Below are 27,766 nucleotides of genomic sequence, written 5' to 3'. Positions count from 1 at the left end.
TAGCTCCAGGCGGAGAAACTTCTTCAGACCAAGAAATGTGGAACAGTTTTATGCTCCTAACATTTTGGGAACAGTTCAGGGTTGCCAGCTTTCTGTTCCAACTGGACACTACTGCATAAACCGAGGACATAGATGAGACAATTTGTTGGGAAGGATTTTTACTGGCCTGTCCTGACTACAACCCAACAAAGCACCTTTGGGATGAATTGGAATGGGTCTGTTTCCTTTTGTCCAACATCTGTGTCTGAACTCACAAATGAACTCTTAGAAGAGGAAGATCAGAAATTTCCATAAACATACTCCTAAGCCTTGTGGAATGCTGAAGTTTTAACAGCTGCAAAACAGGGGACATTATGTTAAACCCTATGGATTAAGAATGGGATGTCATTTAAGGTCATATCTGTGTAAAGATAGACAATTATGTTCAGCTAAACTCTGCAGTGAGTGAGTCTTTTTATCCATTCCATTTAAAGTGTGTTTATAAATCCCTTTTTACTTTAGTGTACTTCACTAACTAAAATTAGATATATTATTCCCAGTGTTCTTACAATTGATTAAATTTTTAATGACATTTTTAAGATGAAAAGTTTTCAAAAGTATGTGTATTTGAATAATTTGAATAAGAAAAATTGCCATCAGCCAAAGTTGGTAGAATTCCATAAAATTATTCTTCAACATAGCTCGACTTCAATCTATTTCACTCAAAAATTTAAAAAAGAAAAGCCCTCCAAGAAATTGCTAGAGTGAAAAATGCTACTTGATACTAATAAATATTGATGGCAATTTATACTTTAAAATGTAAAGTTACATAAAAAATTATCTATTTAGATTTCTAAAACAAAGAAAATTATACAAATAAATAGCCTTTGATAATGATTATTGATTATGGTTTATTCACTGAGAAGACTTAGACTTAGACTCAGACTTAGACTTAGACTTGTACTCAGCAAGTAGACATTGTTTATGTTTAAATTGGTCTGATTTTAACATAACTGTAGGTTTGGAACTTATACATTTTTGGTCAAAATCTCAATTCTGTTTATTCAGTGAAGTTATTCACAGTAGTAGTTATTTCAGAATTATATTAGTTAGGTAAAAGTAGAAAGCATGGTGTAAATCCACAAAAAAGTTTATACAAATGGAACTACATAAATAGTCTATAGCTATTTATTCTCTACCCCCAGCACCTATCAAGCCATAATTTTCTAATTCAGCCTCCAATTTCCATAAAGCTCATGCATTAAGCATAGTCAAGTAAAAACATTAACAGTGTGAAACACACTCACACCTGATAGGGGAAGCAATAAAAGCCTTAGTTTTAGCCTATTTCTTTCTCTTTTTTTTTCTTTTTTTTTTTTGTAAATTATTGATTAATGAAATAGCCATTTATTTGGCTTCCTTTTTTGTCATGTCATAAATTTACCAAAGTAAATCTAATCTGAATCCGAAGATTTTCAAATGTAACCTTATTTTGTGCGCTGTGAAGTATGTACAGATCTACACATGCGCAGTTCCATATGTGTAGCGTAAACGCAGCAGCGCAGCGTATGACGTTCACACGTTGCGCTGTTATGAGACGTTGTTTGGTAAGGCAGATTCTGCGGTCACTACTTGTTTGCCAGGCTGGGAGTTTTATAACGTTTGGACCGAGTTCGAATTGAACACAGAATTGCTGTTCTGACTCTAGAAGAGGAGCCGCTGTCTTCTGGTGGCTCAGCGTAGCGGACAGAGGATGTTTCCAGCCAGCAGATACACTTGTAAAGGTAAATGAGCTAATTTAGCCGTTAGGCTAACAGGTTGAGATTTAGTTATATATCATAAAAATAATAAAAAAGGATCAACTTTAAAAGTTAAACTAAATGCTTCCTCGACCGTTTTGGATACTTTAATGTAATTTGTCTAGCTTTTTTTAAATTTAATTTTCTCGTGTTTTTTTTTTTTTAAAAAAAAGCTTGGTTTAGCATGCTCATTTTTGCTAGCGCAAAGCTAATGTAGGTGAAAGTTGAATCGGTTATTTAGGTCACAGGAAGTAGGGTAAAAATATCTACTGTGAATTATTAATATATTTTCAGGTTATACGTGTGAATTAACTTTGCAAAGTTATTATGAGTATTTGCATTTGACTGGAGATGCAAAATCGATGTTTCTACATCTGTTTAACAGCTGCTTGCTAACTACACTTGCTTCTTCTTAGGCAAACAAATATAGCTCAGAGATTTTTTTAAAAATAATTTATCATAAAGAAAAAATGAATATCATAAATCATATTATCCAAGTAACTTCAGAGAGTTGTTATGGATGTTGATGCTACGGGCTGGAAGTATCTTTGGTAGCAGTCAGTCTTGCAACTAATCTGAAGAAGCTTCTGACTAAAGGCTGTTGCTGTATGCCAGTCTCAAGACTGTTGTAAAATCTCAGTATTTTGACAGCAGAGCTGATACTAATCAATCTGTTTTTTTCAATTTCCTTTAAATCTCTATCAAACTGTGTGCTTAGGAAGCCAGGGAAAGAGAAGTTGAAGTCCTTGCCCAACATAACATATGGAATACATGGCTTGAACTCCTCCTTCCCTGTAAAGCCTCAACCCAGAAATAATATCAACAAAAATTTGTAAGAACAACAAATCAGAATAAACATAACAGAGCCACTCCAACTCACAATTGTAGATAGCTTTATTTGTCCCATGGAGCTGATTTTAGTGTCCCTCAGAGGATCAAGTCAGCCCGGTCTTAGCCAGTTCAAGGTCTCCTATTCCCACCTGTTAGAACTGGTCTGAACTGGAACATGCTTCCTTTTTTGCAGCTCACAGATGTATCAGGGCATTGACAACGTTACAGAAAGACCCTGCAGCCCCACAACTGTACTCTAGTATACACAGGAGGACCTGCTCTTCAGTGTCGACGACCCGCATCACCACACACTACACCATTCATCCTCGAGATAAAGATGCAAGATGGGAAGGTGAGACCTTTCATTTTCTGTATTCATGATTAAAACTCCTGCAATATTTTTATTGATCCAAGTCAAGTATCCACCTTTAACCTAAAGGGAGCTCATGTTTTTATACCTTTATTGCTTTGGATCATGAGATTGTCATTAGGTTTTTCAAGATAAGTGTGGACTTTATTTTTTACAGTGCACTATAAGGAAGTAATAGAATAAACACAGCATTAAATAATTAGTCCAAAATATGGATTGATAGATTGAGGTAACATGGTTTTGATTAAATAGTTTAGGTATTACCAGGAGCATGTTGCTATGAAACTGACAATGCAATGAGAGAGTTTGACTAATGAGCTAATGGTAAATATCAGGTTCTTTTTCTCAGTTACTCTATAAAAGAACATTAGATCATTTAATATTTTTTGTGTAAATATTGAAATAGGTATCCATAAATTTTAAAAAAAATCAGTTTGGAGAAATACTTATTAAAGTTTGATTGTCGATCATCAACGAGCTGAGCCTTTCGCTGGTCTTTGTTTTTTTGTGGGGGCGGGGTTTGTTAAAATGCTCTTTAGAAGTATTGTTACAATTAACAATGCTTGTTTGAAGCCTAAGGATGCAGCCCATAGAATAAACAATGCTATTTTCAATGGTGTACACAAACTCCTTCCAACTGCAAACAAAGCTTATATTTTTTTCTCAGGGTGTCTACATGCCCAGCAGTGATTTATTTTCTCAAACTTATAACTGAAAGGCAGAATCGTAGCAACCTATGTTCAGTAAACACATTTGTTAAAAATAATAACCATAGTGGCGGGGAGGGAAACAAAGATTGGCGTTTTTCTTGTAGTTTAACCAAGTTTATAGTCGTTCCAGTGTTTATCTACTTTACATACTCAGTTTAGTATGAAACAACAAAATAGCAAATATGTGCTTCTGTATAAACAAACCACAGTTTATGGCCTTTCTGAGCAACTTGGTGCATTCAAAATAAATAAATGAATAATCTAACGATAATGTGTCCATACGGAATAAGAACAAGAAGAAAACCGGAAAATAATCCTCATAAGTAAAGCTTTCAGATAAATTATTTGATTTATGAAGTTTTATTTGCGGTGCTCAAGACGTTCCAAAGCTGTGTTTGTGACTTGTATGCACAGATATTTTTGGACCGTTTGTGACAACATGGGAGATGTTATTTTTCTTCATGCTTTTTCCACCAAACCAGTGGATCTTCCTCTTCATGACCTTTGACCTCCTTGCTGAGGTAACAGTCCATTTCTGTCTGCGCCCATTCTACCGCTGTGTGCTAAGTTGGAAACCTCATTCTCCCCAAAAAGCTCCAAAAAATGAGGTAACTCAACGAAGGACTGCTTTTGTACGTCGCGAAACATAATTTACTTTCAGAAATATTTTGATGCACTGGATTTGTCTAGAGCTGTCCCTTTTTGTGTCCAAATATCTTAGTAAAAGTTTCTGCTGGTGAAAAGCTTTTCTAGAGCTTGTTGATGGAGATCTGCCATCGGGCAAAAAACATAGCATGCGCAAAAACTTAAAATTCTCATTCAAGTTTGACACGTATGAGACGTTATGTCAACACAAGCAACAAACCGCTTTGTTTACATCTTTCATCTGCTTAAAAGCCAGAGTAATCCCAAATACGCAACTATGTATTATTTTGATAATTAGTTCCTCCATTTTTGAACTTTTGTGCTTTAGACTGGTAAATTAGTGCGTACATGTTTACACTGCAAAGTCCAAATATCACTTGCATTGACATTTGTTGGACTGATGAATATCAGTTCGAAAAAGGTTGATGCTTATTTCACCTTTTCTTTATTTTTCTTTTTTTAGGCAGACACAAAGTGTCTGTAACACTATGCAGCTATTGACAAAGAAAATAAAAATAACTTGTCAGTTTGCAATTTGTAACAAATTAATTTTAATATTCACATAAATATCAACAGTTAACACCCCACCTGTGGAATGAAAGCAATCTTAAAATAAAGCAAATAACAATAAACGTTATTCTGTCTTCATAATCCAAGGACCCCTAATTTTTTTTTTTATGTAAAAATGTTATTTTCTTTCCTAGAGCAAAAAGCTAACACTCCTCTGTGTCTGCATGAAATGCTTTGTTGCTGTTACTATACTGCCAGGAAAAATGGTAAAGTCAGGTTTTCAAAAAAGAAAAAGAAGACAGACAGAAGAAAGGGTGTCAGTTTGTAACCTAGTTTTTCTCCGAGAGAGGTGGGTAGACTGCAGTGTATGATTATCAAGATTTTAACTTAGTTAGCGTAGCTACAGGTGTGCTCAGGATTTCCCCCAGTGTATTATAAGCCTGGTACACCACCAGGCTTTTCTTGTCCTCCCTACTGGCTAAGTGATGGTGTTTTTTTTTTCAAAAGGGTTTTTATTATACACACCGAAATCTGTGATAACAAAGAAGGGTTAATAGCTAAAGCAATGAACGGGACAAGGCCAGCAATGTGCACCAGTAGCATTTAGAGTTCAATGCAGAATGTCCTGTGAGACTGATGTGAGATCATACATTTTATCAGTCAACTTTTAACATTATTTAAAACATAAGTACGGTGGGCTGCTAGTGGACTGCCCTGACCACCAGGCTTAGCAAGTTTTCTTGGGGAAATCCTGGTACTGTTAGCTTCCATTTCACGAGCATTTAATCAGTGAAGAAATATATTTACAAAGATATTCATAGATTTAACTTCTTCCTGTACCTTTTACTGCACTTGGCAACAGATGAGTCAGCAGCAGTCCTAACCCCCCTTACCGTCCTATCTCCTCCCTGCCCCAGTGAGAAAGGTGAGCAACACTGTTTAGTGACATGTCAGTTAGCATCATTTCAGGGAGTCTTATCAGGATTTGTCTCTTTGCTCTTTTTACAACAACACTGAAATATTTATTTCTAACTGAAATGTATCTTTATAAAATGAAATAAATATCCGGACGGTTTGATCAGCGAGTATCTTACCTTAACTTGCGTGTAAGTTACAGATGTATGCTGCCACTTTCGCTTCCAACTTTTCCCTTCTTGTTCTCCTAAATGAAGTGAACAAAATGCAACTACATAGTATATTTTGAGAAGTCTGGATTGCTTTATGTATATTCTGCACCTTGCCTGTGACTGTTGCTGGTGGTGAGAGAGCTTGGACCTAAAATCTATTTTATGTCCAATATGTCTCAGACAGGCTGCACAGTCTTTGTCATGTTGTCCACTGAAAGTCAGTCTGCGAGAAAGCTAGACTTTGAGAACTGGATCAATGACACTGTTGCTTCAAATAGTGATTTGCATATTGTAAGCTGTATATATAATTTGCATATATAATTTACTAGCTAAATATTCTGCTAGTGCCATTATTGTACCAAAGGTGGCAAGGCAGTTGCAAGCAGTTAAAGTTAGTTATGGAAAGCTAACTAACTTTAGCGGTGGAGGGGGTAATAACAGTTTTTGTTGTTGTCATGGACCCCAAAATTGCATACATATTAAACAACTGTCAATATGTGGAGATACTGATTACTAACGATAAGCTTGATCCTCAGCTGGCCTTTTATGGATCAAGTTTTAAATCTCCAACATCTCAGTTTTGTTGATTTTATTTTATGCCATAAAATCTGCATTCGTAAATCTATCATGAAGCCGACATTAATATTTCCTTCGTTGTCCAAGGCTCTGCTTCCAACAAACAAAACACCACAACTTCGACTGAGTGACGTTTGGTTTCACCTGTTATTGGTCATAAATTTGTGGTGAGACTGTGTGGAACTCTGGATTACACCTACACTGGTTTCTGCAGCAGTTAAACCACTATTCTTGCATTGACCTTGGCCCTTTCTGCTGACTGATAATCGTTCAGTGTTCCGTCCTTTTTCTTTTGTACTTAAGTGCAGTCTTACTTAGATGCACTCAGATTCAGTAAAACAAAGAAAACTGAAGGTAAACAGTAAAGCTGAGTAACTGCTTCATTATAAAACTTAAAGTATTGAATTGGACAGTTAATCACTGCACGTTTTTCACATATAAATTATATAAATAAGAATAATTCCATGTGGCCTTTACGTTATTTCAGATTTTTGGGAGGGTTTACAGACTGGCTTTTATCTTGAATCTTGGCTCAAATCAGATGGAAAATCTTTTTTTAAATTTTTTTTAAGTTACTTATTTATTCTCCAACTAATCATCTCAATACTGTTACAGACCTTCGCAAACATGCATCTTATCTGGTTTGCTCTTTTCTCTTGCAGGTATGGAAATGGAGAGGTTTGGGGATGAGGCCGATGTTGTGATTGTAGGCGGTGGTCCTGCTGGTCTCTCTGCAGCCATCCGCCTTAAGCAGCTTGCAAATGAACAAGAGAAGGAACTACGAGTGTGCTTGGTGGAGAAGGCCCCTCAGATCGGCGCTCACACGCTGTCAGGAGCCTGTTTGGAGCCCAGTGCCCTCATTGAGCTTTTTCCTGACTGGAAGGAACGAGGGGCAAGTATCTCAATATGTGTGGCTCCTAAGCTGCCCAAATATCACTAAGAATTTAGGAGTAAGTGACATCAGGAGGAGCTCATTATTGACCTCTGAAGAACAAGATCAATCAGGAATGAACCTATCAGATCTTGTACTTTGTGGACTCTTAATATTGATTTACTCTAATATATTTTTCTGTCCAACTGTCTATCTAAATGCACTATAAGAGTGAAGTCATCCAGGTAATGGGACAAAATAAAACTAAAATTAAAATAATCTCAGTTTTTCTGGTTCAGGCAAACTGTGCCAAAGAAAAGAAATGGCAAAGCTGGATTGGTTGTTTTGCAAATGCAAGCCAGTAGCGTGTTAATTAGCATTGCTCCTAGAAAATTCAGCTCCCCAATCACCATTTTCTTTTGTATATTTAAGATGTTCTCTATGAAAAAATCCACAAATATGCAAATATTTCACAAATTATTTAAAGTTAACGTTCTACAGAAAAATAATCAAAAGGGGGGCTCCTCTGGTAACTCCTGTCCTTTCATTGTTCATTTACAGAGTCAAATATTGTAGTTAAATGAGTCACTTACATATTGTAATTCATTTCTCAGCCAATTAATGTGCATTTTGCCATACTAATACTGGCAAGCATATTAAACTGTTAATGTATCGGTAAAGTGTAAAATGTATTCAGGAACATATTTGCTTTTTCCCTCAGGCCCCTCTGCACACTCCGGTGACAGAAGATGTGTTCAGCATTTTTACAGAAAAGCACAGGATACCCATCCCTATACTGCCAGGTAAAAACCTCCATTAGGCTCCTTAGTTAGGAAGTTTATAACTCTCCCTTTGTTTATGACATGACTAATCTGAGTTTTATTCATGTTTATTTGAGGCCAGTCCTAGATTCATGGCTATTTCTGTGAGTTCTATATAAACCAAGAGACTCCCTACAATTTCAATGTTTCTGCCTGGACTGCAATTTGTGTGCATCGTCTTGATGCTGTGCATTTATGTTGATGTGCAAAAGATGAAATATTCTTCAGTGGTGCAGCTTATAAATATATTTGACTTGGCTCACTTGAAGATATTTTCCACATGGTGCTGTAAACACTTTGAGCTGAGAATATGCTGTCTGGAGGATTTCTCTGGAATAAACCAATGTATCATCCAACATTACTGCATATGTTTTTGTGATTTATCTGAATGTGTTTAGGACTGCCCATGCAGAACCATGGTAACTACATTGTGAGGCTGGGAAACCTTGTGCGTTGGCTGGGGGAGCAGGCTGAGGAGCTGGGAGTGGAGATTTATCCCGGTTATGCTGCAGCTGAGGTGAGATCTTCAGTTCCTTTGATCAAAGAGGATTTACATATTTTTATCCTATTACATGTCTTACAACCATGTTATCCATTTTGTTCATATGTTTTGGTTCCCCCAAATGTAATTTACCTATAAGCGTAGAGCGGATTTATTTAGGTTATTTTAGAATTCTATTATTCCAGGACATCACTGCTAGTATAAAATTAAAACATCAAACTTCTACAGAATTAAGTGTCTTTTCAGAGTTTAATAAATTATATTATAATAATTCAAAGCTGCTCTTTAAATTATGTCTTTCTGTATCAAGAAGGTGGCAAATGAATCTTTTAACAGTAATTTACACTAACTGGCTGGCCCACTGTTTTTACAGTATTCTTAATTTACAAATGTACATTTAAGCTCATGATCTCTTACGGTATTTATACCGTAAGAGATCATTTTAATAGTTTGCCAAGTATTTTTGTAGTTACAGTGAGTGAGGAGCTTAAGGTGGAGTCTTCAGACTACATGACTTCCCATATTGAATTGAAGTAAAGTTGTGTTTGACCCTGTTTGCTTTACTCCATTTTTCTTTCCATTCTGGTGTTTCAAGCTTAATTTAATGTGTTTAGGATTATCTTATTGAACTGCTGCATTTCATTCACCTGACCCAAACTGTAACTCGCACCTTTAAAAGAAATCGGGATGTATAACAACCCTTTTCCTACCAACGCTTTTCATAAGTAAAACAATTTGTATTTTGTTAGTGGACAAAGGAAAATACCAATAACAATGATAAATAAATGTTTTAACATTTCATTAGCCAGAACACCAGCTGGATAAACTTTTTAAAAAACTTTTTATGTCTGTAAATCCAACATACTTACAATCTTTAAACACAACAATAAATTGATTTATATATCACTTAATTGCTAGTTAAAAGTCTATATTTTTTATTTGTAGACTTGTAATCAATCATGTCCCAAAACAAATCTCTAAAGAAAAGGGCATAAGTTGTATCATACAGATTGAAAACACTAGGCAATATGTCAGCCTGGTTGTTGTAAAGTATTCTTTGTTCTGATGAAACTAAAATCAGGAAGATGAAAGTGTAGCGAAGGCTTGAAACGGTAGACCCCAACATGGAGGCATCAGGATGGCTTCCAGATGGCGCCCGGTCGCTGCTGGTATTTGATCATCTGACAGAAGCAGGCAGATGAATTCTGGAGGGATGTGCTGTCAGAGCCAGCCAGTTTCAGCACAGCTGAATGAACGACGCTCCAACACTCGGATGGACACTGATTCAAAGCATACTGTGAAAGCAGCCCAGGAGATGTGGAAGGGATCAAGGTGGGATGATCTGCTGACTGGGTCACTCGTTTGATCTCAAGCTGGCAGAGCAACATTTTACTGCTGGAGGAACACGATGGAGGAAGAGCCATGAAAACCTGCCTGAAGAAAATCCAACAAACCCTGAAGAAATATTAAAAAATTAAAATCTGCTATGGCTTTCTTTAATAAGCCCACAAAATATTCTGCTCTGCAGATTAAATATTAACATTCTTTCCTCATTGTGTACTTTAAAGAGTTGACTTTCGAAGCTATATTCAGAAAACTTGTGTTTTCATGTGGGTAATTCCAGCTGCATAAAGACAGCCGTCATCCTTTGTGGCCATTTCTGCATTTTACTTTCAGGTTTTATTTCATGAGGACGGAAGTGTTAAAGGGATTGCCACTAATGATGTGGGGATTGCCAAGGATGGCTCACCAAAGGTAATGAACCATGTAGAAAGCTCATTTTATTTTAGAGTCTCTTTGTTGTACAATAACAGCACTGGACGATTTGATTTGTCAGGATAGCTGACTTAAAGTTGAGACCTTAAGAATGTACTTTTGACTGCTTTCCCTCATTATTTATTAAATACGTGTTGAGAGAACACATTTCTTCCTCGTGCAACTGAATGCACAAGGAATCTGTGCATTCAGTTGCTGTGATTCTGAACTTTCTTTAAATATTTACTATCCTTTTTCCACATTTTTAGGTTAAACTTTTATCCTTTGACCCTTTTCAGCAAGATATGTTTTATTTACATGTTAGAAAAGTTCACATTTTTACAATAAATCACTTACTTGTAGGGGATAAAATAGCATCTTCAGTTTTAGGACATGTTTTTTTATGCTAATGGCTAATCACTTTAAATTCAGAAACTTTTGATGTTTCTCCAATGTAAACCATTTTAAAGCAGTTCATGTACATGTTACCAAAATATAAGTGAGTGGGAGTTCAGCTAAATTCAGGTCATACCTTCCAATTTAATCCTACTTTAATTTATTTCTAAGAAAAAAGAAGAAAAAAAATATTAAAATAATATCTAGTGTTAAAAAGGTAATCTGAGATTTTATTTTTCATAGCCTGTTTCTAGGAACAAATGCATGCCAAGGATTTTTAGTTTGAAGAACGCATCTCATTTGCTTCTCGTTGTTGATCAATCGCATTAAATTTTTGTGGTTGTTTAAAAATTGTGAGTAATTTTCCAGACGCTTCATTGTGTTTGATACAACTATACGTCGATATTTAATCCCATTTTAGGATACTTTTGAGCGAGGAATGGAGCTCCACGCTAAGGTCACTGTGTTTGGAGAGGGCTGCCATGGCCATTTAGCAAAGCAGCTTTATAAGCAATTCAACCTGAGGGAGAACTGTGAACCCCAGACCTATGCTATTGGCCTGAAGGAGGTAATTAACAGACTAATTTAACAAACAAAAACAAAAAAACATCCCTAAGATTAATGTCCTTTTTTTCTCCAACTGGTTTAAGTGAATAATTCTGATAGATTAAATCTGAACTGCATAGTGTAAAGACGATGTGTTTTGTTTTGGGGTTTTTTCAGCTGTGGATGATCGATGAGAAGAAGTGGAAACCAGGCAGAACGGAGCATTCTGTTGGGTGGCCTCTGGACAGACACACATACGGAGGATCCTTCCTGTATCATCTGAATGAAGGAGAGCCTCTTGTTGCCTTGGGCTTTGTGGTGAGTGCTTTCACATTTTGTGTGTATGAAAATTAACCTTATTGTAGTAATAAATAAAGAAATATCAGGATAATCGGATGATTCCATTACTCCTGGGCGCAGTATTTCAATACTGCTTGGAGGTAATGTTGCAAATGTTTGTTTTGCGGAATTAACTTCCTGCATATTGCTTTATAACTAAAGCATAAAGTCATTATATTAAGCCTATCTTTTGTTAAAAAACATTTTGATTTTTGTAAGCTTAATATTCAGGATTCTAACAAGATAAATGTAAAACTTTTTTTATTGCCACTTGAAATAAAATTTAAGACTAACTTCACAATAATAGGGAAAAACACAAATATAGGGAAAAACAACTCCAGTTACCACCAATTTAACCCAAATGTTGTTTTAACAAATGTATGACTTTTTGGTAAAGTGTCAAATTTGTAAAAACTTTCCAAAAATAAAGAAAACTTGGAAATACACAAATGGCAGATGACTATTAATTCCAAACAACAACTCTGCAGTACTCAATAGTTTTTAATTTTCTTTTATTTTTGAGAGGTTTTTTTGGTTAATGTAGTTAACAAACTTATTAAACAAAAGAAAAAGATCACTAAGATTTTTTTTGTTTTAAGATGTTTTGCAAGCATCTTAAAACAACATGCTTGCAAAACCAGAAATGACTGCCGTCTGTTGTTGGCTTGATGTTCACGTTTTGTTTTACACTTCCCAAAAAATGCAATGCATGGCTGGTACTGATCTTAGCCATGCAGAAATATCTTGATTAGACAGACAATGTTTGTTTGATTGTTTCTTTCGTTAGTTCTGCTATTGGGATCATGTGATGTTACATCGAGAGCTGTTTGGTAAATTACTAATAATTTATGTTAAATGTCACCAATTATTTTAATATGAGACGAATTACTATCATAAAACCATCAAAATATGGTTTTTACTATCATAAAACCATATTCATGAGTAAGAATTTTGAGACATATTAATACCATTTAAGGCCTTATTTTTGGATTAATGAATTCAATGCCTATTAAGACTTTTTAAGAAAGCCTGAAGATTGCTTTTTCAGATATTTCAAATTCATAAAATGATGGAGAGTCCTGATGGATTGTCTGAGGTTTATGAATTCAGGTTTATGGCTGCTCTTCAGTTAATGATACCCCTTCTTGTTCCAGGTTGGTTTAGATTATTCCAATCCGTATTTAAGCCCCTTCAGGGAGTTTCAGCGTTGGAAGCATCACCCCTTTGTAGCTTCCACGCTGGAGGGAGGCCAGAGGATTGCTTACGGAGCCAGAGCCTTAAATGAGGGAGGATTTCAGGTATGTTGCTTTAATTGATGAGGAAAGCTGCTTCTGGTTGCCCTTAACAAGGTGATTGTTATTTTAAATCAATCTTCTCCCGACTTCACAAACTGATCTGGTGTAAATCTCAGAGCCTGGGTCCTGCTGAGACTTTGGAGGTGGAAGCAGTGCTGACATGATTAAGGGAGAAAAGTTTCTCCTTTGGGGGTTTGTTAACTTTAGTGCTTCTGTGTTTGATTAAAACCATCTGCAAAATGGCAAAGTCAAATTTTGCAAGAACACCAAATTGCTGCTGCAAGATTGTAACAAAACAAAACATTATACATTTCCTCTCTTGTACTGAGCCTAGTTTTTAATCAAACTAAGCTTTAAATATGTTCAACCTTCAATTCATTAGTTCCGATTTTCAGGCTTATATTGCTAATGAGGAGCCTTAGCAGATTTTTGGTGTTGCTGTTGTAAGATGATAATTAAATAATGACAGCTCATTAAAACTCTTGTTTTCTGGCTGTTTCTTTCTTAGTGCATCCCAAAGCTGACGTTTCCTGGAGGTTTGCTGATTGGCTGCAGCCCGGGGTTCATGAATGTCCCAAAGATAAAAGGAACCCACACAGCCATGAAGAGCGGCATCCTGGCTGCTGAAGCCATTTTCCCTAAAGTCACTGCAGAGAATCTGGACTCAGAGACTGCAGGTGTGGAACTTCAACTTACATATTCAGGCCTAGTTTGTTTCTGTTCACTGTAATTTATGGTGGGTTCTCTGCTTCTGCCAGTTTTGCATCCTGAGCCAGCATTTCTCAGATTTTTTATTTTATTATTGTGGTTTACAGTTAATAAAACTCCAAAATTAAGTATTTGGGAAAATTTTAATATTACATGTCTTATAAATACTTGATTTAGACAGTTTGCTAATTTGAGATGTTTCTTTGAAGATGATTTATTTTCTTTAATAAATTTACAGCTTTAGTAGTTTTGTACAGTCATATCTTAGTTTTGACAATTAACCCAATTGCTTTCCTTGGTCTTTTGGAGGTCATATGACCTCTTTTGTTAGCTATATTTTATTCTGTATTTAAGTCAATATACAGTAGCTACAAATATTTCTTCAGAGCAGAACGTTTTGAAACTTTAGGAAGGTTGACTTTGTAAAAGTTAGAAAAGTGCAACTTGACAGCCGCGGTCAAACTGGAACTAAACGTCTAAAACTGCAGGTGCATCAATCACAGAACTGAAATATCAATAAAAAAACGTCTGGCCAAAGACTATGAAAAATAACGGGTAGCTTTGAGGTCCAACATATTCTTTGAGAGTCAAGCATTGTCATCTTGAAAAATACTCAAGTGTGGCACTGAATATTTCACAATGAAATTGGTAATATAATGACTTTTCTGCTCTGCATTTGATACATGACAAAATATGGATCAAAGTTAAGGGGTTGAGAACTGCATCAGGTTGGAGCAGCAACAGGAACTTTCTGTTGAGGTCATGCAGTTCAGAATGGCTGCTCTGCATGTAGGAGTTATTTATTTGCACTTCATTAACTCATTTGCAAACAGTACTGTTCAGTGTCTACTGATAATTATGTTCCATTAGTGTTTAAAGTCCACATTTATTGGCCTGAGCTGGCAATGAATAAGCAAACACACTGGTTTTATATGGAAAATAGAAAATTTTCAGCTCAGTTGTAATTTGATTTCCAGTTCAGAGTTTGTGACTTTTGAAGCAAATAAAATGGAGAATAAATGAACCAACTTTAGCTTGATTCTAACAGACTGGACCTATTATGAAAAGGTTGTCTAGTTGGTTGTTTTATTTGTCTTATATTTTCCTTCAAATCTGCAGCTGTTGTCATTCTTTAATGACTCAAAAACAGAGAGCCTACAATTCACTCTTCACTGTAAAACCTTTTATGTATTTTAGGGCTTCATATACCTGAGTACAGTGACAACTTGAAGAATTCCTCTGTGTGGAAAGAGCTGTACGCTGTGAGGAACATCAGGCCGTCCTTCCACAACTACTTTGGTCTTTATGGTGGGATGGTGTACACCGGTATTTTCTACTGGATTTTACGAGGAAAAGAGCCTTGGACACTAAAACACATAGGTGAGGAGCATCGCTTTATGTGGGTTTAACTTCAGACTTTATCCAATTGATTACTGATGAAAACTGTTTGAAAACTGTTTGAAAACTGTTTGATAGCATCAAATCTAATGTTTGCTCAACTATATAAAGTGAAACGGGCAAAGATACAAAGGTATAAAAGAGAAACTGTTGAAATGTGTTTTCTCTTTTGTGAAACTAAAATGCAAAAACCAACACATGGTCAATAAATAATATAGACATTCCTTAATTAATATGATCATAATCAAAAGAGTGAAATGTTTCGAGTGCTTTCTTTTCTAGGACTGCATAATTTCATAAAAGTGTTTAACTGTGATTCTATTGCTCAAACATTTAATATTGGAACAGAATCATTTTCAGGAGACTTCCTGAACACTATCCACACACTGCAGAGATACACAGCTGGTGTATCTCTGCAGTAATACACCAGAAGTTGAGTCCATCCAATTGGACAGAGATGCTTATAGGGTGATCAGATAAGTCTGAAAATTTACTTTCTATCATTCATACTTTTGCAATCACAGTATTGCACACACCATTATGACTAAGATTATTGTAGTTAATTCAGAGTGTCATATCCAAGCATTTTAGAAAGTTGGGCAGAAAACAAAACCCAATTGGATAACCGCATTCCTGAGAAGATTGTAAAGCCAAATGCGACGCAATAAAGACGATGTTGAAACTGTTTTACCTGAGATAAAGATTGTTGCTCTTCAGATGAAAGTCAATTTCATTAGGAAATGTAGATTCCATATTCTGGAAGGACAGAGCACAATGTAGTAACGTTTCCACAGCAGGATGATGAGAAGTCTGTGTATCTGCTGATGTTGGTCCTCCTTGTTTTCTCACTCATCAACAGAACGACTGTATATTAAAGAGCCAAAAAATAAAAAGAACTTTGGGTTGAAAAGAACAAGAAAATAACAAAATTTTGGGGGTTAGTTGTTTTCTATTTTATTGGCTAAATTTTTTTCCATTTGTAACTTGTAGTTAAGGGCCAGACAAAATACTTTCAAGGTCCGGAAATGGCCCCCGGGTCTCTCTTTGGACAACCCTGGTCTCGAGGTTACGATGTAGTCCTTCTCACTGGCTCCAAAAATCTTGTATTTATTAGTCTTGTTCATTTTGAGGCACCTCTAGCTGAATTGCAGCAGCTGCACCACTGATCTGTCTCAACTCGGACCGGTCGTCTGGACGGTTCCGTTGTTTTAGTCATCCTCTGAGGACAATGCCTCCTAACCCACTGTGCTCTTTCTGCGGCAGGCCTGGATGCAAACCAGCTGAAACCGGCTAAAGATTGTAAGCCCATTGAGTATCCGAAGCCCGACGGCAAAATCAGCTTCGACCTGCTGTCCTCAGTGGCCTTGAGCGGCACCAACCACGAGGGCGACCAGCCTCCACACCTGACCCTAAAGGACGACCGCATCCCCGTCGAAAGGAATCTGGCTATTTATGACGGACCAGAGCAGCGCTTCTGCCCGGCAGGTAACCTCACAACCTTTCAGCAGAGCTTGAGCACATTGAGTCTGTCCAGGTTCACAGAAGGTATTCTCTTGTTTGAAAGTAATGTATCTGTAAAGAGAATCATCTCTGATAATTCATCTAGAAGGGAAAACACTCTTTTAGATTGTATCTTCAAGACAAAAAGCTACTGTTGAATGTGTTGAGACATGGAGCTTCCTCTAGAAATTCATAATTTAAACTCCAAAGAAAAACAAGAAAAACCTGTTAACAAGCAACACTCTTCTAACAAAACAACGTTTCTGCCTGGGGTCTGTTTTCCTCCAGATAATTAAAATTTATTGATTAAAATAGTCCAACATCTTGGGTGTTGCATGGGGCAAATTCTACCAGACATACAGGGCTGCTGTTGGTGTGGAAGTGTTTGTGCAAATGAGGCAGACGCTTAAATTATTGGCTGTTTATCTCATTTTGAAAGCAACTGAACTCATTTTGTCAAAGACCGACTTTGGTGGAAATAGCTGGAAAGTGAAGCTTCATTATGTGGCTCATGTGGGAAACTCATTGTTTGTTGCATTTCCTTTAAATGCAACAAACAAAAGCACAGTGGGTTGAATCATGCAGGACAGCAATTAATCAAATAACTGTTTACTTGACTTGAAACATTTTAGTGTTTTATGGTTGCAGCTTCAATGTTTGTGTTAAAAATCTATTTTAATGTTTCTAGTCTGTTTTGTTCTTTCATTATTATTATTAGTTTAATTACATTTAAGCATTTTGATTCAAACTCAATCATCTACTCCTTCGTCCTCAAATTTGTATTTCTACACAGACTCGCCATCTTCAGCTTCATATCTTTCGCACGGCGTCTGTTCATGAAAGCAGATAAATGTCAGATTAACCTTCAGTTATTCTGAGCAGACTGTGGCTCATTGTTTTTTGCTCAATATGGAAAACGGTTTATTGTCAAGGTGTGCCTCTATCAGAGGCCTGTAACCTCTTTAACTTCGGATAAAAAAAAGACTTTTAAATGTAGATTTGCGTCTTGTGGAAGAAACTGTATACATGCTTTATTTCAAAACCTAAAAGTAGAAATAAACTGTTTCTTTAAAAAAATAGTATCAACTTTCAACAGCACATGTATATATATTTTTTAATGCTTGTGGCTCTAAACGACATATAGCTAAATACAAGATGATATGAGGAATGAGTCTAGAATAGATTGCTATATTTTATTACTTTGACAAATGCTTAGAAAAACTGAAATAATTAAATAAGTGACATCAAACTTCATTTTTTTTGTAAGTTGACATAAAGATGTCTATAATACAATTTAAATCAAAATCGTATCATGATGGACTTTATGAAATCGAACAACATTGGTATCATCATCCAAGCAAATCGATATATTATGTTATAGAGTGAGTTACATCCTAGAAAGTCCTAATTAAGGAGGATTGAATGCAAAGACGTTTCTTTCAGGTCTCTAAAACCTGATTGAATTACATTTACGTTAAACATTTGGGTTTTTTTATTTTCTTTCCTCCGTCCATCCTGTAGGTGTGTATGAGTACGTTCCCGTGGAAACTGGAGATGGGATGAGATTACAGATCAACGCTCAGAACTGTGTCCACTGTAAGACCTGCGACATCAAGGATCCCAGCCAGAACATCAACTGGGTGGTACCGGAGGGCGGCGGCGGACCTGCCTACAACGGAATGTGAACTTTTATCTTCAACAAAACTTTTGTTTTCCACATTAAGGAGACCGGAGCGATCAGTATGTGCCTGAGTATGAACCGTTAGCCGTGTAGCTGTCTGAGGGTACAACTTTAAATTATAAAGCGTGTTTATGAATCTTGAAGGTCCAACTGATAGGTTCTGCATGAGCTCTGTGGGCATTTTAATCCATTTAAAGAGAAAATAACAGAAACATTTTCTGTCAGTTTTGTAAAAATTAAGCTGTAAATTGTCTGTTGGCATTTTTAACATAAACTAACTAATACTGTATAATGTCACAGAAAATAAAGAAAACTTGAGTTATCCGTTGTTTTATTGACCAGTAAAAACATAAATAAAACAAACTGGTGCATTGTATCAAAATCTCAACAATGAAATGATACAGGATACACAACTTCATGTAGAATAAGACACAAGCCTGTGTTAGTCAGTTGTAATATGCTTCAGACCAAAGCTTGAGGTAATCAGTGAAGTGTTACAGTAGAATGAGAATACTGTTACAGTCTCTGAATAACTTCAGTTTTTACTGAGATGACTGCAAAAATTAAACGACAACTTGTTGCAGCACAAAGTTTGTCTTCAGGCAAACATCTTGGCATAGATTTTCTTTTCTTTCTCCTTCTCCTCTTGGATTTTAAGTTGGACTTTCTTCATCTCATTGATGATGGCTGTCAAAACAAATAATTGAAAAGGTTTTATTGTTTTTACATGAAAAGGGTGACATCTTGATAAGATTGAACTATTTGTAGTTCTTCTATACTGATGTCACTCATCTCTTTTTGTTAATGTTAACTAATAGGCAGTTATTAGCCGATGAAATGTTTTTATTACACTTTTAAGTTTTCCAAGCTGAATTTAGGCTTATAGGGGCAACATGAAAAATATAAACTATAATAAAAAAAAAAACATACCTTTATCTTCCGGAGCAATTCCCTGAGCTTTCTTTAGATCACCCTAAAGCAAAAGGCAAATAAAATAATTTTAGAACAACTTGACAGTACAAAGAATATCACTTTCATTTGCTAAATAGTTCCTTTAAAAAAATTAGTATAGCTCAATATTATATACTTGTAAATTACATTAAAAAATTACATTAAAAGAAAAGCTGATCAAATCTGTTGATGTTCAGGAAATGAGGGTAAAAGAATATTACTAGAAAAAATTTGTAAAATTTTCATTCACACGTTCATGTTAAAAACACCAGTTTGCTGTCATTTAGTCTTAAACATGATCCAAGAAGTTGGATTATGTTTAAGACTGATCCAACTACAAGTACAACCAGAGCCGTTTAACCCTGCTCTAAAGTATAATGCAGCATTCAGACTTTTCTCTGGACTGATACATGTTCATCAGGACTGCTATATACAGTATGTACATCATTAAATCCAGGTCACCTTTTTAATGCCCGTTTCACATAATGAATGATTTCATGGACTGCTATTCTTTTGAGTGCACAGCTTTTAATTAATTACACCACAACCAGCAGCATACATTGTTGGGTCTGTTAGTTTTTGATTACTCTTCTACACCTTCTTGTGAATTTGGCATTTAGAAATAATTTCTATTAAAAAACAATGATCCAGGTTATTATGATGGACTGCTGCTATTACTTCAGATGCAATTATGTATAAAAAAAACAAAACACCCCCAGCTTATGAGCTGCCAGTTTGGTGACACCCACCACCACCAGCAGCTGCTTTGATAACTCTCTTTCTCTTCTTCTCTCAAGATGAAGAAAAGCTTTGAAAAGCTTACCAAGGCTTTGTTGTATTCCTTCAACCCCTGCCAGGCCTGGGCCCTCCGGAAAAGTGCCTTTGTGTTTTCTTGGTTTAGTTCAAGAGCCTGAAACAAAAATTTTTACTCAACCTTCTTTTGATTAATGCCTTTAAAGTTATAGCTATGATGCTCTAACCACACCTAGATGAATTGGTTTTCCAGTTAAAATAACTCACCACCTTGTGGGAAATGCAACATTTTAACCCTGTCTGTTGATCTGCAGTAAAGCAGCTATAGGAGCAGATCTGCTGGTGTTACCTCATCGCAGCTCTTCAGAGCCTCCTGCCAAAGCTGCAGCTTCAGTTTACAGGCGGCCATGTTGAGGAAGCAGCTGACTGCTGTGGGCTCCAGCTTCCTGTGTTCCTCTTCATCCTCCACCAGGTTGCCACTCATGTCCAGGTACCTGCACAAACACAAAGAAGGCCATAAAGGTTCAGGTACAGGTGGGGCCCTCGGACTTTTGTGGCTAATTGTTTCCCAGCTTTGAATTGCTGGTACAAATTTCTCTTTCATAAGAAAAGACAGAATGACACTGAAATGTGTCAATGCAGTCAGTGTAAAACTGTTTATATTCCTATTTTTAAGAATAAATACTTACTTTTACTTTGACTCGATGTGGAGACTAAGTGATAGATTTCACAGATTAAACTGTTTACCATTTCATATGTAATTAATGAGGTTGGCAACAAAAATAAGAGGTGTGTACTTCAGAAAAACTACAGAACTGTGAAAGTATTTGTATCCTTACCGGCTTTTATTAGCACTTTACTATTTCAGATCAAACTAATTTTAATCAATTCATATAAAAACAAAATGGATATCAAAAGATATTTTGAGTTATTTTAACTGTAAATGTTTCTTTAATATTCACAATTTTGATGAAGTGGAGAATAATTCTCCTTTGCCATTCAACCAGTGTGAAAAACTTGGTGCTCCACTTAATCAGTGGTGCAGAGGCATCCAGGAGGTCACAAAACATGCCAAAAGAACATCTTAAGCACTGCAGACATCAAGATTTGTCAGTAAGAGAAACTGGGCTCTGACATGGTTAAATAAATAAAGGCAGGCAGTCAGAAAACATCCTGATCAAATGATCAAACCGTCCCAGTTATGAATATTGTTTTTTCATGCTGGAGGTTGTGCTGAAAGAGCCGAGTTATAAACAAAAAAGGAAAGATCAGACTCCAAGGTTCCTAAATCACAGACCCTTCTCTCCATAAATTTTATTATATGACATTGCCTTGAAGTTCTGTCCCTGACCACAACACGTATCCCGGAAGACTCCAACTCACACCAAAAAACTGAGTTCATCTTTTTGCTCTTGTTTCATTCCTTCAGAGGCAGAAGGACCCTAACATTATCTCCAACACCACAGCAAACACTAATGGCTGCCAACTTCTCCAAATCCATCAAATCCATGACAGAGATTGAAAACACAGGAGGATAAAATAGAACGACTGCATTCAGCCTTCCATTATCTAGCTCAAGTCTTAACCTCTTGTAGCTGAATGAAAAAATGGATTTCATTTTAAATGGCTTCTTAAATCTCTGATTCGTTTGAATATTTTAAGAAAAAACTGACAAAATAGATTATTCATTCAGCCACAACTTTTACAACAAAAAGCACCATCATTATTTAGCATTATTTGCCATTTCTGACAAGCTGAAAACTTGATTTTTCCTGTTCAATTTTGTCAGGGAACCTTTTGATTCTGTCTTTTTTTATTGCTCTCAACTCTGGGCATGTCTTGCATTCTGATTTATTCTTTTTCTAGACTTTTGGTCATGTTTTTAAGTTAAGGTAATACAGCAAGTCTTCGGTCAGAGGCCCCTTGAGATTTGTTGAAAGACTGACTGCTACCTGATATTCTTCCTTTCACAGCATCACTGCCCACAATGACTCTTTGAAGATACTAGGATGTTACGAATTACGAAACATTTAATTTCCCTTGGGGAGAAATATGGTATTATTGAACTTAATTAAAACTGTGTCTCAAATCACCTTTGGGACATCAACTTATTTCAGATACTGTACGAAATATTTGTTTGATTTATGCAGATGACCTTAACATTTTTCATTTGATAGCTGCATTATTGAAGTGCTTCTTTGATTCGTGCGTCTCTCTCAGGACGATTGTGACTGAAAAGGAATCAGAGCTGCAGAGACACAGAATCTTACCTCAGGGCTTTCTTATATTTTTTCGCTGCAGCTGTCCAGTCCTGCTTCTTAAACATCACGTTCCCGATGTTCTTCATGTCTTCGGCAGTCGACACAACTTTGTCAAGCTGAAAGATTAAAATAAAACATTTTATGTTCCCTGTGTGGAAATCTTGTCTTGTTTTGTGTTTGTTGTTTCCACTAGTGGATCTGTTGAGGTGTGATTAGAGGAATCCAATAGCCGGCTCACTCTGCTGTCTGACTGCTTGTTTTACTCTGAGACCGACTGTTAGACGAAATCTAACAGTCAGAGTTGTGTTTACAAGACAGTTGTGTCTTGTAAACACAACTCCATTTAACCACATCTGCATCACTCTGATCTTTGGAAACCCAAATAGAGCCACTGGTGGGGAAGAAAGCATCCAGATTTCCCTAAATTTAAATGATCATAAACAGAAATTTTATTTAATGGATAAAATTGATTTGCCACCCAGCTCCAACTTCCAGCAGGTCATAACAACAACAGGTGCTTTGCTAATCACTAATTATGCTAGTCATGAAAGGGTTGAATCATTTTGTAACCGCCTTAGTAATTTGTGCTGAGCGATTCTACAATTGAGATTTTAAAATAAATTCTGTTATTACTGGTATTTTATGTTACTGAGCTGCACATGAATTTGATTAAAATTCGAGCCAGACTAGCCAAGTCACTTTATGTTTAAATACATTTTCGGTGATGTGTTTAAATGTTTCAAACAATTTCTCCAGTTTCCAGGCTAAGCGTGTCCGTAAAACTCAGAATAAAATTAATTTCTGTTCTCTGGGCTGACTCTGCAAAGGGTGGAAAAGAAGTGCATTTCTAAAAATGGCCTTCCGGTCCTGGCGGAGCGTTCTGATGCTATCTGCCAGGATGAACCCGTGCCCTTGAAGATCAAAGACGTCGCTGGTACTTACATCTTTAAAGTCGATGTCAGAGTCCTCAGGGAAGTCTGGGAGAGCGTCTCCGGTTCCGTCATCTGGAGCGGCTCCCCAGCTGTCCCCGTCCTTATGTTCACCACAGTCCGCTATGATGCAAGGCTGAGGGGGGGAGGCAGATTACAGGACATTTTACACAAAATGGTTTTATTTGATGCTCAAATATTTCTAACAGAATTAATGCAAAGACGGTCTATAAATATATAATGTTGGCTAACAGTGTAATACTCGCTCAGGGAACAGAGACTGAATAAAATCTGTTTGATAACCAGACTTATCCAAAGAAATGTCAGAAATCAACTGTTAAATATTTAAATGAAATTAAATATTTAAGGTGTATGGTTAAAAACTGTAACAACTACATTATCAAAAGGTTTCTTTGTAAATCAATTTATTCTTCTCTGATAAAGTAAACAAAACAAAGTAGTGTGGGCATAATAAATATGTTGAGTACCAGCTTAAAGATTGTTTTCAAAAAGTGATTTTAATCAAAAAGAACAAGCCCTCAGTTATATTAAATCTGAATAAACTTTCTGTTTTAGGTCACATGGGGTTATTAAAATAATTTCTATTTGCTACAGTCACAAGATTTTTCTTTCTTTAAATTCCAAACTTTAGATACAAATGCCTGTGCTAAGTCAACACTACCAGTTAAGAATGTTATACAGCAACCTAAAACAGTGATAAATATAATATTAATTGTCAAAGCACTGTACTTCAAATACACCCAAATATTCAACATTGTTTTGCTTAAACTGGTTGGTTAGATTCTGTTGTGAAGCTCTTTGGCCTTTCTATTCAGGTAAATCAGGCTAAATGGAAATGGTAAATGGACTGAACTTATATAGCACTTTTCCAGTCATTTTGACCACTCAAAGCGCTTTACACTAGAGTCACATTCACCCATTCACACACACATTCATACACCGATATGCAGACCGGTAGGCAATTTGGGGTTAAGTGCCTTGCCCAGAGGCACATCGATATATTGCAAGACGACAACTCTGCCAACAACGACAGAGCCATTGGTGTTGGCCCCAGCTAATCGCTCTCTGCTGACTGTACCTTTAAAGGAGTGTCCTCTGTGGTCTCCACGGACTCTAGCATTTTTACAACTCCTATCCCTTTTAACACCTGTCCAAAGACCACATGCTTTCCATCCAGGTGGGGTGTGGGGACCGTCGTGATGAAGAACTGTGAGCCGTTGGTGTTGGCCCCAGCATTGGCCATGCTTAGCAGTCCCACTTTGTCATGCTGCAAGAAGAGAAGAAATGCCTTCAGTAGCATCCATGAACCAGAACAAAGGTAGGTTTGGACAATTGCCTTACGTTGTATATTTTTGAGCTAAATTAATTTTTGAGAGCACATGTAGAAGTTGAACATAATGTGCTGCAGAAGCAGACCTTGTAGTGGAAGTTTTCATCCTCAAACTTCTCCCCGTAGATGCTCTCACCCCCCGTGCCGTTGTGGTTAGAGAAGTCACCTCCCTGGATCATAAACTTCTTGATGACTGTCAAATAAAAGAAAATAGATAAAGCAGAGTAAAATCCTTAGAACATTTAATGTTTTAAAAACTGTATTTCGAACACTTAACAAAATTATTGTAAGGTAAGGTAATATTATTTATGTAGCAAATGCTCAGCAATAAGGCAGTTCAAAGTGACAATTTGCAATAAAAATTTGTGTCCCATTCAAACTAGAGCAGTGGTGCCCGAGGTCAGTCCTCTAGGGCCAGTGTTCTATCTGTGCCAGGATTAGTGCATACATCTATAGCTTTTAATTTTAAACAGACAGGATATTCAGATAAAGGAAGTGATATTCTTGTGATTTTGTCACATATATATATATATATATATATATATATATATATATATATATATATATATATATATATATATATTTTTTTTTATATAAACTATACATGTATTGCAATTTTTATATTATCATTTGAAGTACAATTTGACAAGTAATCCAATCAAATTTAATTACCATAATGCGTAAATTACAACATATTTTCACCTGTTTTTCTATAAAGCATTATCAATATTTAACCTTTTTTTCCCCCCAAATATGGCTAGGAAGTTTTTCCTGTACGTACTGCAAAAAACAAAGGATTTTGTACTTTCCTAAAAAGGTTATTAGAACTAAAACTTGCGACTTTTAAATAAAACTGACACCAGTAGTACTTCAATACTGCACCAGAAGGCATAAAACATGTAACAGATTGTAATATGGCCACATATTTATGAGAAAAGTGCTTCAAGAGCTAGATGTCATTATGTGTCTCTGTAGGAACAAATATTGACAATAACTGGATAAATACATTTACTTTAAAAGAGTTAAAGCTCTAAAGGTCAACAAACCAGATCGGCTTGATACTATTTACAGTTTGAAGTCCACCATCGAACATCTATATTAAAACTTAGCTACATGAGCATAACTTTCATTACACACCCTCCACAGGTACAATGTGTCGCTCCACTGGGAGTCCCCTTCAGCTGTTCACCCACCATACGCAGGTTCTAACTTCAAGGTGTCCTCCTGACTCATTCAACTCAAATGTGAGATCAAATGAAAGGATGATGGCTGCTTACTTCTGTGGAACGGACATCCTTTGAAGTGCAGAGGTTTCCCTGTCGATTTTCCGACGCCTTTCTCTCCGGTGCAGAGTGCCCGGAAGTTTTCAGCAGTCTTTGGGGTGACGTCGGCAAACAGCTCCAGAACAATGCGGCCGGCTGAGGACAGAAAAGCAAGAAAAACAGCTTCAGATAGAGGACACTTTGGGTAAAACTTAGATAAATAGCAAGAAAACATGTCAGCTAAATACTTAAATATTAACCTGAATTTAAGATTTAAGTATTTAGCTGACATTCAGTCATAATACATACAAAATGCAGTCACCACACTAATGAAAAACAAGCAGATTTAAGCAAACAGAAGGATTACTGCTATATAATATCACATGTTGCCAGCTTAGGAGAAAGATGGCGGTTGAGGTATTCAGATCATTAAATGCATGTTACGGTGCTGACATTGTTTGAGTGGTGACGGTATTTTGTATGTATAATGAATGAATAAATGTGTGTGGACATGTACGGATCTGCAACTACATTTTCATGTGTAAATGTATTGACGCATATGTTGTGTCAATAAAAATGACACAAAATATGTTTAGAGAAATGGATAAACTGATCTGGAACAACTTTGAAAAATAAACTTGAGGTTTCTACCTCTTCTTTTGGAAAGGACTGTCAAATGAAACAGTGTCTGTTTGAGTTTTTATTTTTTATTACCATTATAAGCCTTTATAAACTAACATTTATTTTCCTTGACGTGTTCTAAACAAAAAATGCAACCCTAATCTGTTCCAGAACTTTTTCAGACTCATGGAAAAGTATGGTGAGAAAAAGAAAAGATGATGATGGACGGACATATGGATGGAAGAACACGCAGATGGGCTGAAGATGAACAGATGGAAGGGCTAACAATGCACAACCAAATGAACAATGATGGACAGCTGGATGAAAGAATAGGTGGATGGATAATAGATGGACAGACATTGGACAAATGGGTAGAAGAATGGACTGATGAATGGTAGAAATTTATAGTGAATGATTAATACACGGAGTGAAGGTAAGATGGATGAATGGCTTACAGAGAAAAACTTTTTTATCCAAACTCCGTTTTTTTCCCAATTTAATTCTGACCTGGAAAACGTGTAAAAAAATCCGTTTTTTCAGAACACTGCGAATTTCTATTTTAACTTCAACATGATCATAATACGGTATATTAAAAAGGATGAACATTATTGGCCTGATATACTTTATTAGTATGATTTATTCACACCACGAAGGCTGTGAAATAAGATCTTAATAATTAGTCATAACTACCAGATCTTAATAATTAGTCGTAACTACTCAGTATAACATTTTAGACTGCGCTACACTGGTTTACCACAATTCTTTAGTTTTTAATCCAATTTAAAAACTATGCGTGTCTTTATAGCATTAGACTTTAACTGTGAAACTTTATCATCAATCTAACATGTTTATTTTATAGGCTTATTGTCTTTTGACTCCTGAAACTGATAGACCTTCTGGGAGTCATTGGGACGGATGTAGCTAACAGGCTAACAGTTCAATTAGCCGCGGAACGTGCTGCAACACGAGTTCATTTAAAGTAAAAACAAAATGACCTTTTTCCCCGTCGATGTCAACGTCGAAAAAGACGCGAGGATTCTCGGGGTTGGATGGCTTTTCCGACGGTACTGCGTGAGACATTTTAAGGCGCAATCGTTGAAGCTAAACCTTGTAAACCTCGAGACCGGCGCACTGGAGCCGTTGACGTTATGAATGGAAGGCATACGCAACTTCCAACTCGACGCTTCAAAATAAAAGCCGACTGCTAACTGATACATTTTTGACGATAAATCATCTGGTGTTTCTGCTAGAGCAGTATGTTGTCACAATTTTATAATTT

The 27,766-nt window shown here is 36.3% G+C and overlaps 2 protein-coding genes across 3 annotated transcripts; one reads left to right on the top strand and one right to left on the bottom strand.

The window, feature by feature from the left end:
• Positions 1 to 1,569: 1,569 nt before the first annotated feature.
• Positions 1,570 to 18,681, top strand: LOC129360418 (electron transfer flavoprotein-ubiquinone oxidoreductase, mitochondrial-like). 2 transcript variants are annotated; one of them, XM_055030624.1, is made up of 14 exons: positions 1,570 to 1,763; positions 2,803 to 2,961; positions 5,707 to 5,769; positions 7,210 to 7,439; positions 8,140 to 8,221; positions 8,638 to 8,756; positions 10,419 to 10,496; positions 11,314 to 11,460; positions 11,616 to 11,756; positions 12,932 to 13,075; positions 13,581 to 13,749; positions 14,978 to 15,160; positions 16,442 to 16,663; positions 18,200 to 18,681. In XM_055030624.1, the coding sequence occupies exons 1-14, from the start codon at positions 1,733 to 1,735 to the stop codon at positions 18,361 to 18,363; spliced, it is 1,932 nt and encodes a 643-aa protein (XP_054886599.1). In that variant the 5' UTR covers positions 1,570 to 1,732; the 3' UTR covers positions 18,364 to 18,681. The 2 variants fall into 2 exon arrangements, with proteins under 2 accessions (XP_054886599.1, XP_054886600.1); XM_055030625.1 differs by lacking the exon at positions 5,707 to 5,769.
• LOC129360422 (peptidyl-prolyl cis-trans isomerase D-like) lies at positions 18,674 to 27,640 on the bottom strand. Its single transcript, XM_055030627.1, has 10 exons — positions 27,483 to 27,640; positions 25,882 to 26,022; positions 24,691 to 24,797; positions 24,353 to 24,541; positions 23,267 to 23,389; positions 22,334 to 22,440; positions 20,413 to 20,557; positions 20,134 to 20,220; positions 19,290 to 19,332; positions 18,674 to 19,046 (listed from the first exon to the last, which is right to left on the bottom strand). Exons 1-10 carry the CDS (start codon positions 27,565 to 27,567, stop codon positions 18,958 to 18,960), a joined length of 1,116 nt encoding a protein of 371 aa, XP_054886602.1. The 5' UTR covers positions 27,568 to 27,640; the 3' UTR covers positions 18,674 to 18,957.
• Positions 27,641 to 27,766: the final 126 nt, after the last annotated feature.

The sequence above is a fragment of the Poeciliopsis prolifica genome, unplaced genomic scaffold (genome assembly GCF_027474105.1).
Source record: "Poeciliopsis prolifica strain line A6 unplaced genomic scaffold, Auburn_PproV2 SCAFFOLD006, whole genome shotgun sequence".
NCBI classification, from domain to species: domain Eukaryota; kingdom Metazoa; phylum Chordata; class Actinopteri; order Cyprinodontiformes; family Poeciliidae; genus Poeciliopsis; species Poeciliopsis prolifica.
Note: the sequence above shows the minus strand (reverse complement) of the source record. Positions and strands in the feature narration are given on the sequence as shown.